The sequence below is a fragment of the Strongylocentrotus purpuratus genome, unplaced genomic scaffold (genome assembly GCF_000002235.5).
Source record: "Strongylocentrotus purpuratus isolate Spur 01 unplaced genomic scaffold, Spur_5.0 spur5_scaffold_3, whole genome shotgun sequence".
NCBI lineage: Eukaryota > Metazoa > Echinodermata > Echinoidea > Camarodonta > Strongylocentrotidae > Strongylocentrotus > Strongylocentrotus purpuratus.
In genome coordinates, this window is record NW_022145609.1 from 25752691 (window position 1) to 25765318 (window position 12628).

General features: G+C 41.7%; 1 protein-coding gene across 1 annotated transcript; it reads right to left on the reverse strand.

The window, feature by feature from the left end:
* Positions 1 to 2004: 2004 nt before the first annotated feature.
* Positions 2005 to 6739, reverse strand: LOC115928599. Its single transcript, XM_030996010.1, has 2 exons — positions 6264 to 6739; positions 2005 to 2980 (listed from the first exon to the last, which is right to left on the reverse strand). The coding sequence occupies exons 1-2, from the start codon at positions 6586 to 6588 to the stop codon at positions 2517 to 2519; spliced, it is 789 nt and encodes a 262-aa protein (XP_030851870.1). The 5' UTR covers positions 6589 to 6739; the 3' UTR covers positions 2005 to 2516.
* Between the last annotated feature and the right edge of the window lie 5889 nt (positions 6740 to 12628).

Sequence of the window (12628 nt, forward strand, 5' to 3'; positions counted from 1 at the left end):
AATTATTCACAATAAAAGCTTAAAATACTACTTCTACAGAGAGATATTGCAAGTTTAAATACTCTCTCCATGAACATAAAAGTGACTTGTGAGTGATCTACTCGGTGCACCATAACGCATTCGCACCATATAGAAAAGAGCCTGTAGGGCACCATGCAAGTCCGACTTTGGCTCCGTGAGGGAGGTTTTAGGTTATCCTTAATTTACTTTATACTCCTTTTGGCCCGTATTCAATTCAATACTTACGTACAAAGCTTTTTACTTTGTATTTGGCTTAGATAAAATACTTAGACAATTTTGGTATTCAATTCAAACTTTTGGCTTGGTATTTTACCCTAAATTTAAGACAGCTCCCTACCATGCAGACTTAAGCCAATTATTTGGAGGCCTTGATTGGCAGGCATGTGGCTTTCTTACGAGCAGTATCATAACCTGCGCACAATTTTATTAGCGCACTTTTATTGCGAGCCGTTAATTGTGCATTACTTTTTATTGACTGTGTGATGTCACAATGCTTATCGGTAAGTATTTTACTTAGATTTTGTCTCAGGTAAGTAAAAGTCTAAAAATGGGATATGAATATGAGATAAGTAAACTTCTTAGCTCAGCCATTTACTTAGTAAATTTCTTACTTATTCTATTAAAGTATTGAATTGAATACCGGCCCTTCTCCGTGAGCCCATAAGATACCTGCTAAGAAAAGTTGTGGTTTATTTTATGTATTCTTGCTGAACACTTGCTATTAACTTAAAGCCATTTTTTAGTACTTGATGTGAAGCTTTATTTCAAGAAAGGAGGAAGGGAGGCACGACGGCTCAGTGACAGTGGTAGAGCGTTGGTTTCCTAACCTGAAGGTGCTGGGTTCGAAACCAAGTCAATGCCATAATGCCCTTTGGGAAGTCACTCAGAGAGGACTTAATAAAGTCGTTGGTCCCCTGCTTACTTAGTTACAAGCATAAACATGAATTCTTAGCATTTAGGTCAAACAAACAAATAAAAATTTTGTTTAAGTTAGAATGAATATGTGACCCTATATGTAACAATAATGAGTTCTATATTTTAGGCCAGCCAAATGTAACACAATATTGCTAAAACACTCCATTTTCCAATCAAATGGCTAGATTCTTTCTACAAAACACACTGGTAATAAAAATGAGTAAGAACCTTGATTACAAATGTCCATTAATATGGTAATAAAAATTGCAAACAGTAATGATGTTTATGGGTATAACAAACAGTTCTATGAAATATTTTAAAGATCCTGACAAATTCACTCATCAAATCAGGCTAAAATGCAGACTGAAAATATGTTAAAATGTAAAACAAGAAAAGTAATCGAAATAAAATTGTAAGCAAATCAAACATTTGTAATGCAAGGAATATCACACACAGTAAAGGAGTTTAAAATGCTAGTAGCCATATAAATGGAACCTAAACAAAATTTGTTTGGCTCTTTCTCATGCTCCAGAGAGAAAAATAAAGTTTAGAGACCTGGAAGCTCTGATATAAAATTAGAATTAAATTTATATACCTATTAAAATAACAAATCAATTTGTCTATCTTTTGTTTTTTTCTGGCAAGATTCATAACAATTTGTAAGGACATCTAAAGGGGAAGTCCTTCCTTGAATTAAGTTTCCTTTGATCGAAGCAAAGTAATGAGAGAAACAAATCAGATAGTTTTAGGAAAATCTAACAAAGGCCGGGATAAGAAAGTTTGGATGTTGTAACATTTCGGTTTCCTTTGTGAGAAGCTGAACATGTTTTTCTTCACAAGATTTCTTTTAAGAAATGATGTTTCTACAAAGTACCTCTCAATCCCCTACATCTCTTCATTAAGAACAAAGAAAATGGTATTTCTTTTAATCTCTCAGTTTAAAAATAAATAATTAAATAAAAATAAAATCAATATAAAAAATGGATGGCTGCTCTGGAACTTTAAACATTTTTATTTCTCTCACAGATTGAATTTTCCTTTCTCCAATACGTGTTACTTATATTTTACATGTTTTTATTACATGAATGACAAACAAGATGTCAGAGTGAACTTGCAACCTGACAAAAGACAACTTTCTCATGATGGACAGATACATAATATAAACAACCCAATAGAACTTGGGAATCTTCAGGTACACTGGATACAACCGAGTACATTATGAACAGTACAAGTAATAGATGATCATTTGCATAAAAAACATATAGAAAACCTTCCTTTAGTCATAAGGATCGATTTGCATCTACTTTGATATCGAGGTGTCAGTGACACAAAGACGTAACTCCATTTTGAGAAAAAGTGGTTTATGTGTCACTGAGCACTTGGGTCTTAAGGAGTTAAGTCTATGTTTCACTAGCCATTGACTTCAATGGGGTGTCGGGTAGAGCTACGTCTTTGCGTTTCCTGGAAAGCCCACATTTTTCTGAACATTTTGATATCGAATACATATTTTGGCAAAATATGGAGTTATACCGGTACGTCTTTGTGTCACTGAACCCTCGATATGCGACACCGGAAGAGGATTAGCTGTCGGGGTAAGGAGGGGGTGCAGACGGGACCGCACCCGAATCACCAGGAGGAAAATGATATGTAACGGAAGCACCTGTAGGTGGTGGGTAGGGCATGGAGGAGGAGGGTGCAGAGGGGTATGATGGTACCGATGCTGGTGGGGGGTATGCCCCCTCCGGTCCTAGCCCACCATACGACGAATACTGGGCGATATCATCGTACGATGGTGGTGGGAGGTCCGGTTGACCGGGGTCAGGATGGACAGCAATGGCTGTAGGGATGTTGTCCTCATCCTCGACTCGTATCATAGCACCCGACTCCAGAGGTCCTTCGATTCTTGTTTGGGTTGTTATCTGCACATTGTCTGGTGGTTTCTTCTTATCCCCTTTACAACAACAGTAATAGCAACAGCTTATTCCAAATAATGATCCGATGACGATTCCAGTTATTGCCCCTCCTGATAAGCCACCCCCTCGTCCTGTAATCAGGGAACACAAAATGACGAAGAATTCAATTTAAAAATTCCTCATGATCAGATAATTAATAGATTTTCATATAAACTGATTTCCCTTCAGAGCGATTTACTTTAAAGATTGGATTTCCTTTTATGTCACAGATCATCATTTCATGTAGTCTTATCATTCACACTTTGCATGCACCAGGCCATTTCAGTATGATGTGCATCATCTTATGCCACCGCTGCACAACTGACCACATTCAGTCCAGTTTTGAACTGCTTTTTACAGGGGCATGAGGAACACATCTGTATAAGAGTGACCACCATTGATTAACAAAAAGACAAAATAGTGGGTTTAAGGGGCACATCCAGCATGTGGCCCTATAAAAAGAAGACTCCAAAACGACATGTGCAAATTGTAATTTTGTTTCTTCTGTTTTTTTGTTTTTGTTTTAATGTTTTCTGTTGCTTGTCAGAGATTTTTGGGGCATTAGGCGTCCCCCCCCCCCTCCACCTTTTGTATATTGTGGCGTAACCGGGCTCTGCCGGGGTAGCGTTCTGCCTTGCAGTCTGTCAAAACCCGGTCCACGCTCTCGACAATCATTCATCAACTATATCTCTCAGTGGGCTCTCACAAAAGTTATCGTGTAAGAAATAACGTGGATTAGCTCTCATTCACTTACTCCCGCAATCACAGAATATCTGACAGGACTAAAGAAATAACACTTACAGAGTGTTGGCAGTTTGGGTAACTTTATATAGTTTCTTGTACCTGTCGCAACGACAGCTCAACATTGACTGACCGACATCTTACGATGTCCATGCACATATATATTTCACAATTATCAGAAACGCCCTCTATGTCTTACTAACTTACTGGACTAGTTATGCTACACAGCCCCTCCCCAAGTGTGGACAGTCCTCGGACCACCCTTTGGCCAAACACGATGATATGTCATCGGAATAATCTTTCGAAAAAAAGTATACAAATACTTAAAAACTCCTTAAACTACATATAAAAACTAAGAAATAAGAACAAATGATCTATGTACAATATTAGAGAAAGAACAAAAGAGGAGTAGGGAGAAATGGGAAGGTTTAGGAAAGAAAAGGTGCGGAAGGAATAGGACCAGAAATTCTGAAGTAAAGGAATACATGGAATAAACACAAGGCATAGGTGTATCAAGGCGTACATAAAAATGTTTCACTAACACAAAATATATGCTTATACATGTTAAAATAAACATAATCCCCTTCTTTTCTTCTGCTATCCTACAAATACAATATACCAGTGTACATGTCCCCATGAAAACACGAGGTATATACGGCAAGTGACTGATACAGTAATGGCAAGTATAAACAAACTTAAAACAATGCATCCTTGTACTATCGTAAACACGATATATAGTTGCATAGTAACAATACAACATAAGTAATTCTTTCACTTTGGCAAAGTGCAACATAAGAACTTGAGTAGAGTGGAAGAACAAAAGAAGTAGAGAGAGAATGAATGAAATTATGAATTGAAAGACAGGCGAAGAGTAAAGGGTAGAAGGAATGCAGGATTCAAGATGAATGAACAACAAAATACATAGTTGGAATGGCAAAGTACTGGCTGCTTAGTTTGAGTTTATGCAAGATCAAATAAGTTGGGCCTTGGTGGTTCCCACCACCACGTCTACGGAGTACACTCTCTTGGTTTCGTCCTCGGATACGACCTCCCCGCCCTGAAACACTCACTTTGTGGTCGTTTCTGTTATCGCTGTGACCCGGCCAATCATGGCCCTTTCAAGTTCACCGGCTGACATCCAGGCTTCAAGAGAGCTGTCATTGTGGACGTGGTGGAGGTCGGTGATGAATGGGGTCTGCTGATCACATCCTCTTATTATAGGTTTTCCCGGCCTATTTCGTCAAAGCAGCGATCAATTTCACTAACGTGCATTCATGTTTGAGCAAATTTTCTCCACTCGTTGCTCCCCTGTTTCATTTTTAAACTTGTTGCATTCAATTTCGTTTCGAGTCACCGAATGTTTGAAACATGCACATTCAAATTAACGTTTGGTTCAGTCAATTTGGAAATGCGCAAGCGTCATTCAATTTCGCCAAAGTTAAGTGGGAGGACAATTCTTTTTGGCGAATTGCGTTTTCATTTTCGTCCATGGGCAACCTCTTTCGCAATCGGGTCATTCAAATTAAAACAAGACCTCATCAATATTGTATGAGGCTCGATGTTTATTCGGATATTCACGTTTTCATGTTCATTTATTTATTCTTTTTCTCTATGATCTTTTCTGACATGATTTCACATTATACAAGCTCCTTATTTGTCTGATATATTTATATTGCTTTCAATATTTTCTTTCTTTCGATCTTTATTTCTTAATGAAACATTTCTTTAAACAGTCATGTCTTCATATTTTTTTAAATTATAAATGAGGTTATTTGTAAATGTTATTTTGTAATCAATCCTGATTGAGTAGGACATCTATATTTATTTTCATTTTATATCTTTTTATTTATTCATCATTGTATTTTGTTCCCATCATGTCCATGTCTAAAGCTCAACTCTACCGCTGTCCAGGATCTGTGTATGTATAGCTTGTGCTTAGAAGAGAAGTCACAACTTGTGCACCTTCTCTGGGGACAATTAACTGTGTAATGGCAGATATCTGCTAACGAATGCGCATAATGATTCCTATAAGTAAACTTCGCATTAAATTATTCAAACAGAAGTATATTAAGTGACAAATTAACATCAAATGAAAAGCAATGCACAAATGTTACATATGGATGCCTAATCACGAATTTGACTGCACGAATACATACCACCGTCTGTCCGGCACGAATTTGAATGCTCTTTGCATGCTTTTCTAAATTGAATGCTCATTTTGCACGTCTCCGTGACAAGAGTATGAAATCGCATGCTACTAAATCAAATTGAACGACGCAAATAGCTTTTTGAATGTTGATCTACATAGTCATTCAATTTGCACGAACTTGAATGAACGTAACGTTAATTCGGATGCTAAGTTTACGAAGTTGGGCGGGAAAACCTATATTACCATGTGATATTTCCTCAGTTTTTGTTCTTGAATCAATTTTGTCTGTCCGCAAAAATATGTAGAGGAGCTAGTCTCCTCTACACTAACTAGGTTGCCCGGCAAAATATTGTTCATCTCCAGGGCAGAGATGTCCTTCCCTACTTTTATTTTTTGGGGATCGGAGGTGGCTGATTCCCCAGAATCGTCGGATTCGGAGTCTGACGATTCCTCCTCCATCTGCCGAATCATGCTTAGCACTTTACCTTTCGGCTCAGCTACCGCGTCCACCGCTCCCTGCGTCGATGGGGAGACGCGGATCTCAATAGCATCGATCCCGGAGCTGGCGGGTGTAGTCAGCGTCACATTCGTAGGTTCCACTTCCTTTGTACAGTGCCTCGACAATCCCTCCTTATACTTCCTTTCCCTGGCAACATCTCTCTGCCTTTCCCTCGACACATCCCTCTGCCTTTTCCTCGACACATCCCTCTGCCTTTTCCTTGTGACCTCTCTTTGCCTTCCTCTGGAAACATCTCTCTGTCCCTCTTGGCACCTGTCTCTTGGCCTCTCTCTCTCCTGGTCATGCCACATTCTGCGATGGGTATTTAAATTGTCCCTGTGGCTATATTCCTTTCCACAGATATCACAGGAATAGGACCGATTACGGTGAACATCCGTTATGTGGCGATTTAGACTCCTCCTATGCGAGAAGAACTCCCCACAGGTATAGCACTTCAAGTTGTTCTCGTTAGCCATTCGATCCCTCATCTTGAAATTCTACATAAAAGAGACACAAACAGCAGATAGATTGGTTTAGTTGCAGATCCAAATATGTTACACCTTACATAACAATCAGTGCTTATGTTGCATATCTACTAGGGAGATTCCTATTTCTAGGAGGATTTCTAGGAGCTGGGACAGGAAGCTTTCTTGGTGCTGGTTCAGGGGGTTCAACATGGTTTGTAGCTTCCTCATCGCCGTGGTCAACCTCCTCCTCTATGTCTCGAGCATCCTGAGCATCATTGCTCTGATTTGCATTGGTCTCTAGCCAAGACTGAAGTGGTACCCCTTGGTAGGGTTTCAACCTGTCTACATGCACTACCTTCAGTTTGCCATTTTTCTTCCCCTGTATCCGACAAGTGACGTCAGACAATTTCAGAACAAAGAGATAAGGCCCTTCCCATTTTCTTTGAAGCTTTGGGGAGTTTTCTTTGGTCTTTGCCTTGTTGTGGAGCCAAACAAACTCTCCCTCTACCATAGGATTACCTTCTGCCTTCGCATCATAGGTCTTCTTTTGGCGCCGGGCACTTTCCGCGAAGTTGCCTCGGGCTCTCTGGTGTGCTGCTCGCATTCGTTGCCTCAGGGCAAACGCATAATCCGTCTTCACATCGATCACCCTCTTCACCCTCGTCACCCTTCAAGGCCTCTGTCGTCAGGTCAATTGGTAGATGCAGCTCCCGCCCTAACATGAGCATGTTAGGCGTTTCTCTGGTGGAGTCTTGGGGAGCACTGCGATAGGCAAACAATGCAATTGCCAATTTCTCGTCCCAATCCCTTTGTCGCTTATGTGGTTCTATCATCATTGAGATCATGTTCAACAGAGTGCCATTAAACCTCTCAATGAGTCCATCCGACTTGGGGTTGTATGGGGTGGTACGGGTCTTGTGAATGCCGAGGACGCGGCACATCTGAAAGACGCACGACTCAAAATTTCGGCCCTGATCCGAATGTAGTACTGTAGGCACACCAAACCTGCAGACAAATTCGTTGACCAACTTGTCTGCAACCGTTACAGCCGTTTGATCTGGTATCGGGTAGGCTTCCATCCACTTGGTAAAGTAGTCCCCCACTACCAAAATGTACTTGTTTCCTCTTTCCGTCTCTGGAAGAGGACCTACCACGTCCAGAGCTACCCTCTCCATGGGCATTCCAACACAATCCTGCTGTAAGGGGGCTTTCCGTTTCTTCGTCGGTGACTTCTTTGAGGCGCAAACATCGTACTGCCGAACTATCGAGCGGATGTCAGCATCCATTCCTACCCAATAGAACCTCATGCGAACTTTATTTCTGGTTTTGTTCATGCCCAGGTGTCCACTAGACTTGCCACCATGCAATTCCTTCACAACCATCTCTTGAAGCTTCGCTGGTAAGACAACATGCCATGTTATCCTCTGGCATCGGTCACATTCCCATTTCCTGTAGAGAACGCCTTGCTTCAGTTCCAACTGTGCCCACATCCTCCAATAGGACTTCTCCACTTTGGACTTTGAAGCCATTGTTGACCAATCCGGCCGGTCCGCTGACTGCTGCTTTGCTTCCAGGACCCACTTGATTGAAGGATCTTGCGCCTGGTCTTGGCTCATCTGCTCATTACTGATGCTGGGTTCTATCGTAACCGCTCTTGCCTCCGCTTCGCTATCTCGGGGTACCTCCACTTCCGGTGCTATTTGTCCATCAGCGATTTCCGACTTCTCGAAATTCCGCTTACACTGAGGACAAGGTCGTCTTGAAAGGCCATCTGCATTGGCCTGTGATTGTCCAGCACGGAGCACGATTTTGAAATCGTACTCTGCTATTACTTGCAACCATCTAGCCATCTGTCCCTGCAGATCTCGGAAATTCAAGAGCCAACGGAGTGCCCCATGATCAGTCCTAACCGTGAATTTCTGACCATACAAGTACTGTCGGAACTGCTTCAGAAATACCACCACGGCCAATAACTCTTTCCTAGTGACGCAGTAATTCTTCTCTGCTTTATGCAGCGCCCTGCTAGCATAGGATATGACTCGCTCCTTCCCGTCAACCACTTGAGACAAGACAGCTCCAATCCCCTCGTTGCTAGCGTCTGTATCCAATATGTACGCCTCTTTTGGGTCGGGGTATGCCAAGATTGGTGACTCCTGCAGTCGCTTCTTAAGTTCTTGGAAGGCATCTTCACACTCTTCTGTCCAGGAGAATGTCTGGCCTTTCCTGGTTAGCCGATGTAATGGGCGGGCAATGTTGGCGAATCCTGCGATAAACCTTCGGTAGTAGGAAGCGAGTCCTAAAAAACTCTGGACTTCCTTGACACTTGTAGGGACTGGCCAATCCCTCACCGCTAGGATCTTTTCCGGGTCTGTAGAGATGCCTTCCCCAGACACCACATGTCCCAAATACAGAACACTCTCCCGGAACAAGTGGCATTTCCTGGGCTTCAGCTTCAGACCTGCCTGCCGGAAGCGCTGGAAAACCATGCCAAGCCGAGCCAGCTCATCTGCAATTGTCTTTGCAAATACTATTACATCATCCAGGTACACCAAGAGTACTTCCCAATGCAGACCTCTAAGGACCCGTTCCATCAGTCTTTCAAACGTAGAGGGAGCATTACATAAGCCAAAAGGCATCACCTTCCAACTATACAGTCCTCCCCTCACCACAAAGGCCGATTTCTTCTTGGCTTCTTCTTCCAACTCCACTTGCCAATATCCTGAGGCCAGGTCCAGAGTTGAGAACCATCTGGCGCCTCCAAGTGTATCCAGCGAATCATCGATGCAAGGAATCGGATATCCATCCTTGATTGTCAAGTTGTTCAATTTTCGATAGTCAACACAAAATCTCTTTGACCCATCCTTCTTCTTTACAAGTACGACATTAGATGACCACGGACTGTCCGAAGGCTCTATTCGGTCATCCGCGAGCATGTTCTGAATCTGTCGATCAATTTCCTCTTGTTCCTTGGGCGGGAATCTACGGGGCCTCTCCCGAATCGGGGGACTATCTCCCGTGTTGATCTGATGTTTTACAAAGTCTGTCTTTCCAATGTCTGTGTCGGATGTTGCGAAAATATCCTGATTTTCGCACAACAACTTGGCAATTTGCTCATGGAACTTCTCATCGATTCCTTCCGTACTCCTCTCAAAAAGATCTTTGAGATGTTCAGGGACTACATAGCTTCCTTCTGCAGGTAGTGTGTTGCCTCTGCACTCTTCTATATCTTCCTCACTGATGACAGAAAGATGCCCTGCTAATGTACCCTTGCGGATCATGCATGCCTTGGTTCCTGGATTGAAGACTCGAATAGGTAGGGTTGCTGTTGTGGTTTCTACGACCACCCGTGCGACAGCAATTCCCTTATTGAGGAGTTCACCGTTCACCGGTGGTTCTATGAGGGCAAATCCTGTCCCAATTGGTGCTCCTGTAGCGTGACCTGGAAGCACAACTTCCTGACCAGGTGGTACACTGACGGTTTTCCCCACCACAACCCTGGAGCAAAAGGCACCTCCTCGTACATCAGTACATTTGATTCTCTCTCCCATGATCCGGAGTTCCTTGGCCTTAAAATCAAGAACTGCCCCATTTGGAACTAGTATGTCCAATCCTAAGAGCCCAGCATCTTGAGCGCATTACGTCATCAATGGATCTCTAGATCTGTCAGATGGTCGATGACGTCACCCGGCGATCACCCGACAATCCTCGCACAGGGACAATAATAGATCTTCTATTTACTAATCGCCCGCATTTGGTTTTGGATGTGTGCACTCAAGCAAATCCAGTAACGAGCGACCACCATGCGATCTGTTTTAAGGTCAAGTTGAAAAAGATGTCTCCGCCAAAACAAATTTTGCGTGACTATCTACAATATAACAAGGCTGACACAGAACATTTCAATAACATACTGTATTATGCTCCTTGGGATTTATTTATGGATACTGATAATATTGATAATTCTTGGGATGGTTTTATGGATATTTTTGATGCAGCGGTTCGTGATTGTATTCCCCGCAAAAAAAGCCGCAATAACCGTTTAAGCCCCTGGATAACACTTGACATTAAGAAAATGATCAGTAAGAAAAATAGAATGTTTAAGATATCGAAACAGTTGAATACCAACGATAGTTGGCAGGCGTATAGGGAACTTTGTAACCAAGTGAAAGTATTGATAAACAAGTCGTATTATTCGTATTTGAATGAATTGTTATCAGATAGTGACGATAATAGGAAAAGGTTTTTTGCATTTGTTCGTAGTAAGAGGAAAAACCGTGCTCCCCTTTCAATTGACAACAATGGATTACCCGAACATGAACCGAGCAAGATCGCACAGGTGTTTGCCAATTATTTCAGTACCATGTTCACTCCAAATAGTACTTGTAATGATATTCCCGAACCCAGGTCGGAACACAGTGCATTCGTACCATATTTACAGAATGTCAATATTTCTACATGTGATGTCTCTAAGGTGATACGAAACCTGCGTAATGATAAATCACCTGGTCCGGATAACATAACCCCAAACCTCTTGAAAATGTGTTCTGTTCCAATTTCACCCGTTTTATGCAAGTTATTTAATATTTCTTTGTCTCTTGGTCAATTGCCAATGTCTTGGAAACAGGCCAATGTTTCCCCGATACATAAAGCTGGTGATAGCTCCTTACCTAGTAATTATAGACCGATTGCACTGACATCCGTAGTGTGTAAAATCATTGAAAAAGTAATAACGAACGAAATCCAACACCATACAACAGAATATCGTTTACTCAACCCTAATCAACATGGCTTTGTTAAAGGTAAATCGTGCGTCACTCAATTGCTAAACGTTACAAACCGTTGGCTACGTATCTTAGATGTACCATCCCCTCCAAAGATTGATGCGATTTTTCTCGATTTCCAAAAGGCTTTCGATTTAATGCCTCATGATGTATTATTGCAAAAACTTAATTCAAGGTATTTTATTTCAGGATCATTATGGCAATGGATAAGGTCTTTTTTGTGTAATAGGGAGCAAAGAGTTATTCACAGAGGTGCACTATCATCTTGGTTTCCTGTTTTATCAGGTGTGCCCCAGGGGAGTGTGTTGGGCCCCACCCTATTTAATTTATTTATTGATGACATTTTAACCCAAACCATATCGCCATGTGTACTTTTTGCAGATGATACATTAGTCTATAGACCCATCTCAAATGTTCAAGATATGCACATTCTCCAAAATGACCTGGACAAACTCAATGAATGGTGTATAATTAATAAAATGCGCATTAACGAAAAAAAGACGAAAGTAATGCGCATCACGTGTTCCAGACAGCCCGGTATCCCAAATTATACTCTTAACAATACCCTACTTCAATCAGTAACAGAGTTTAGATATCTCGGCATAATGCTGAACAATAAACTAACATGGCATAACCACGTAGAATATATCACCCGCAAAGCAAATCGTATGTTGGGCTTTGTTTTATCAGTCACCAGGTCACTGGCTCCTCACACCATCTTTTCTATTTTTAAGTCTCTTGTTATACCCATACTTGAATATGGACAACCAGTTTGGCATTTACACACAAAATTACTTTCGAATAAAATTGAAACGATACAACGTCGAGCTACTAGAGTTGCCCTTAGGCAAAGACGCCAACAAATGTCTTACGAGAATAGGCTCCAACTTCTGAATTGGCAATCCCTTGAATCCCGCCGAAAATATTGCTTGATCTCTTATGTTGTTAAGTCGTTGTTCCGTGTTATTGAATGCGGCACTGTCGGGCGTGCCATATTGGTGAATGCTCGTCGAACTGATGAGGTGAGGTTCGTTCATCTCCGGGCGCGGACTCAACGGATGCACGGCTCTGCAATTAACGCATTTCCTCGTTACTGGGACGAACTC

Excerpts from the sequence above, each read along its gene's own strand:
- LOC115928599 (XM_030996010.1), bottom strand. The coding sequence starts at position 6,588 with ATGTGGCATGACCAGGAGAGAGAGAGGCCAAGAGACAGGTGCCAAGAG. Across the intron at positions 2,981-6,263 it reads CGCGGTAGCTGAGCCGAAAG|GACGAGGGGGTGGCTTATCA; the intron begins GTAAAGTGCTAA and ends CCCTGATTACAG.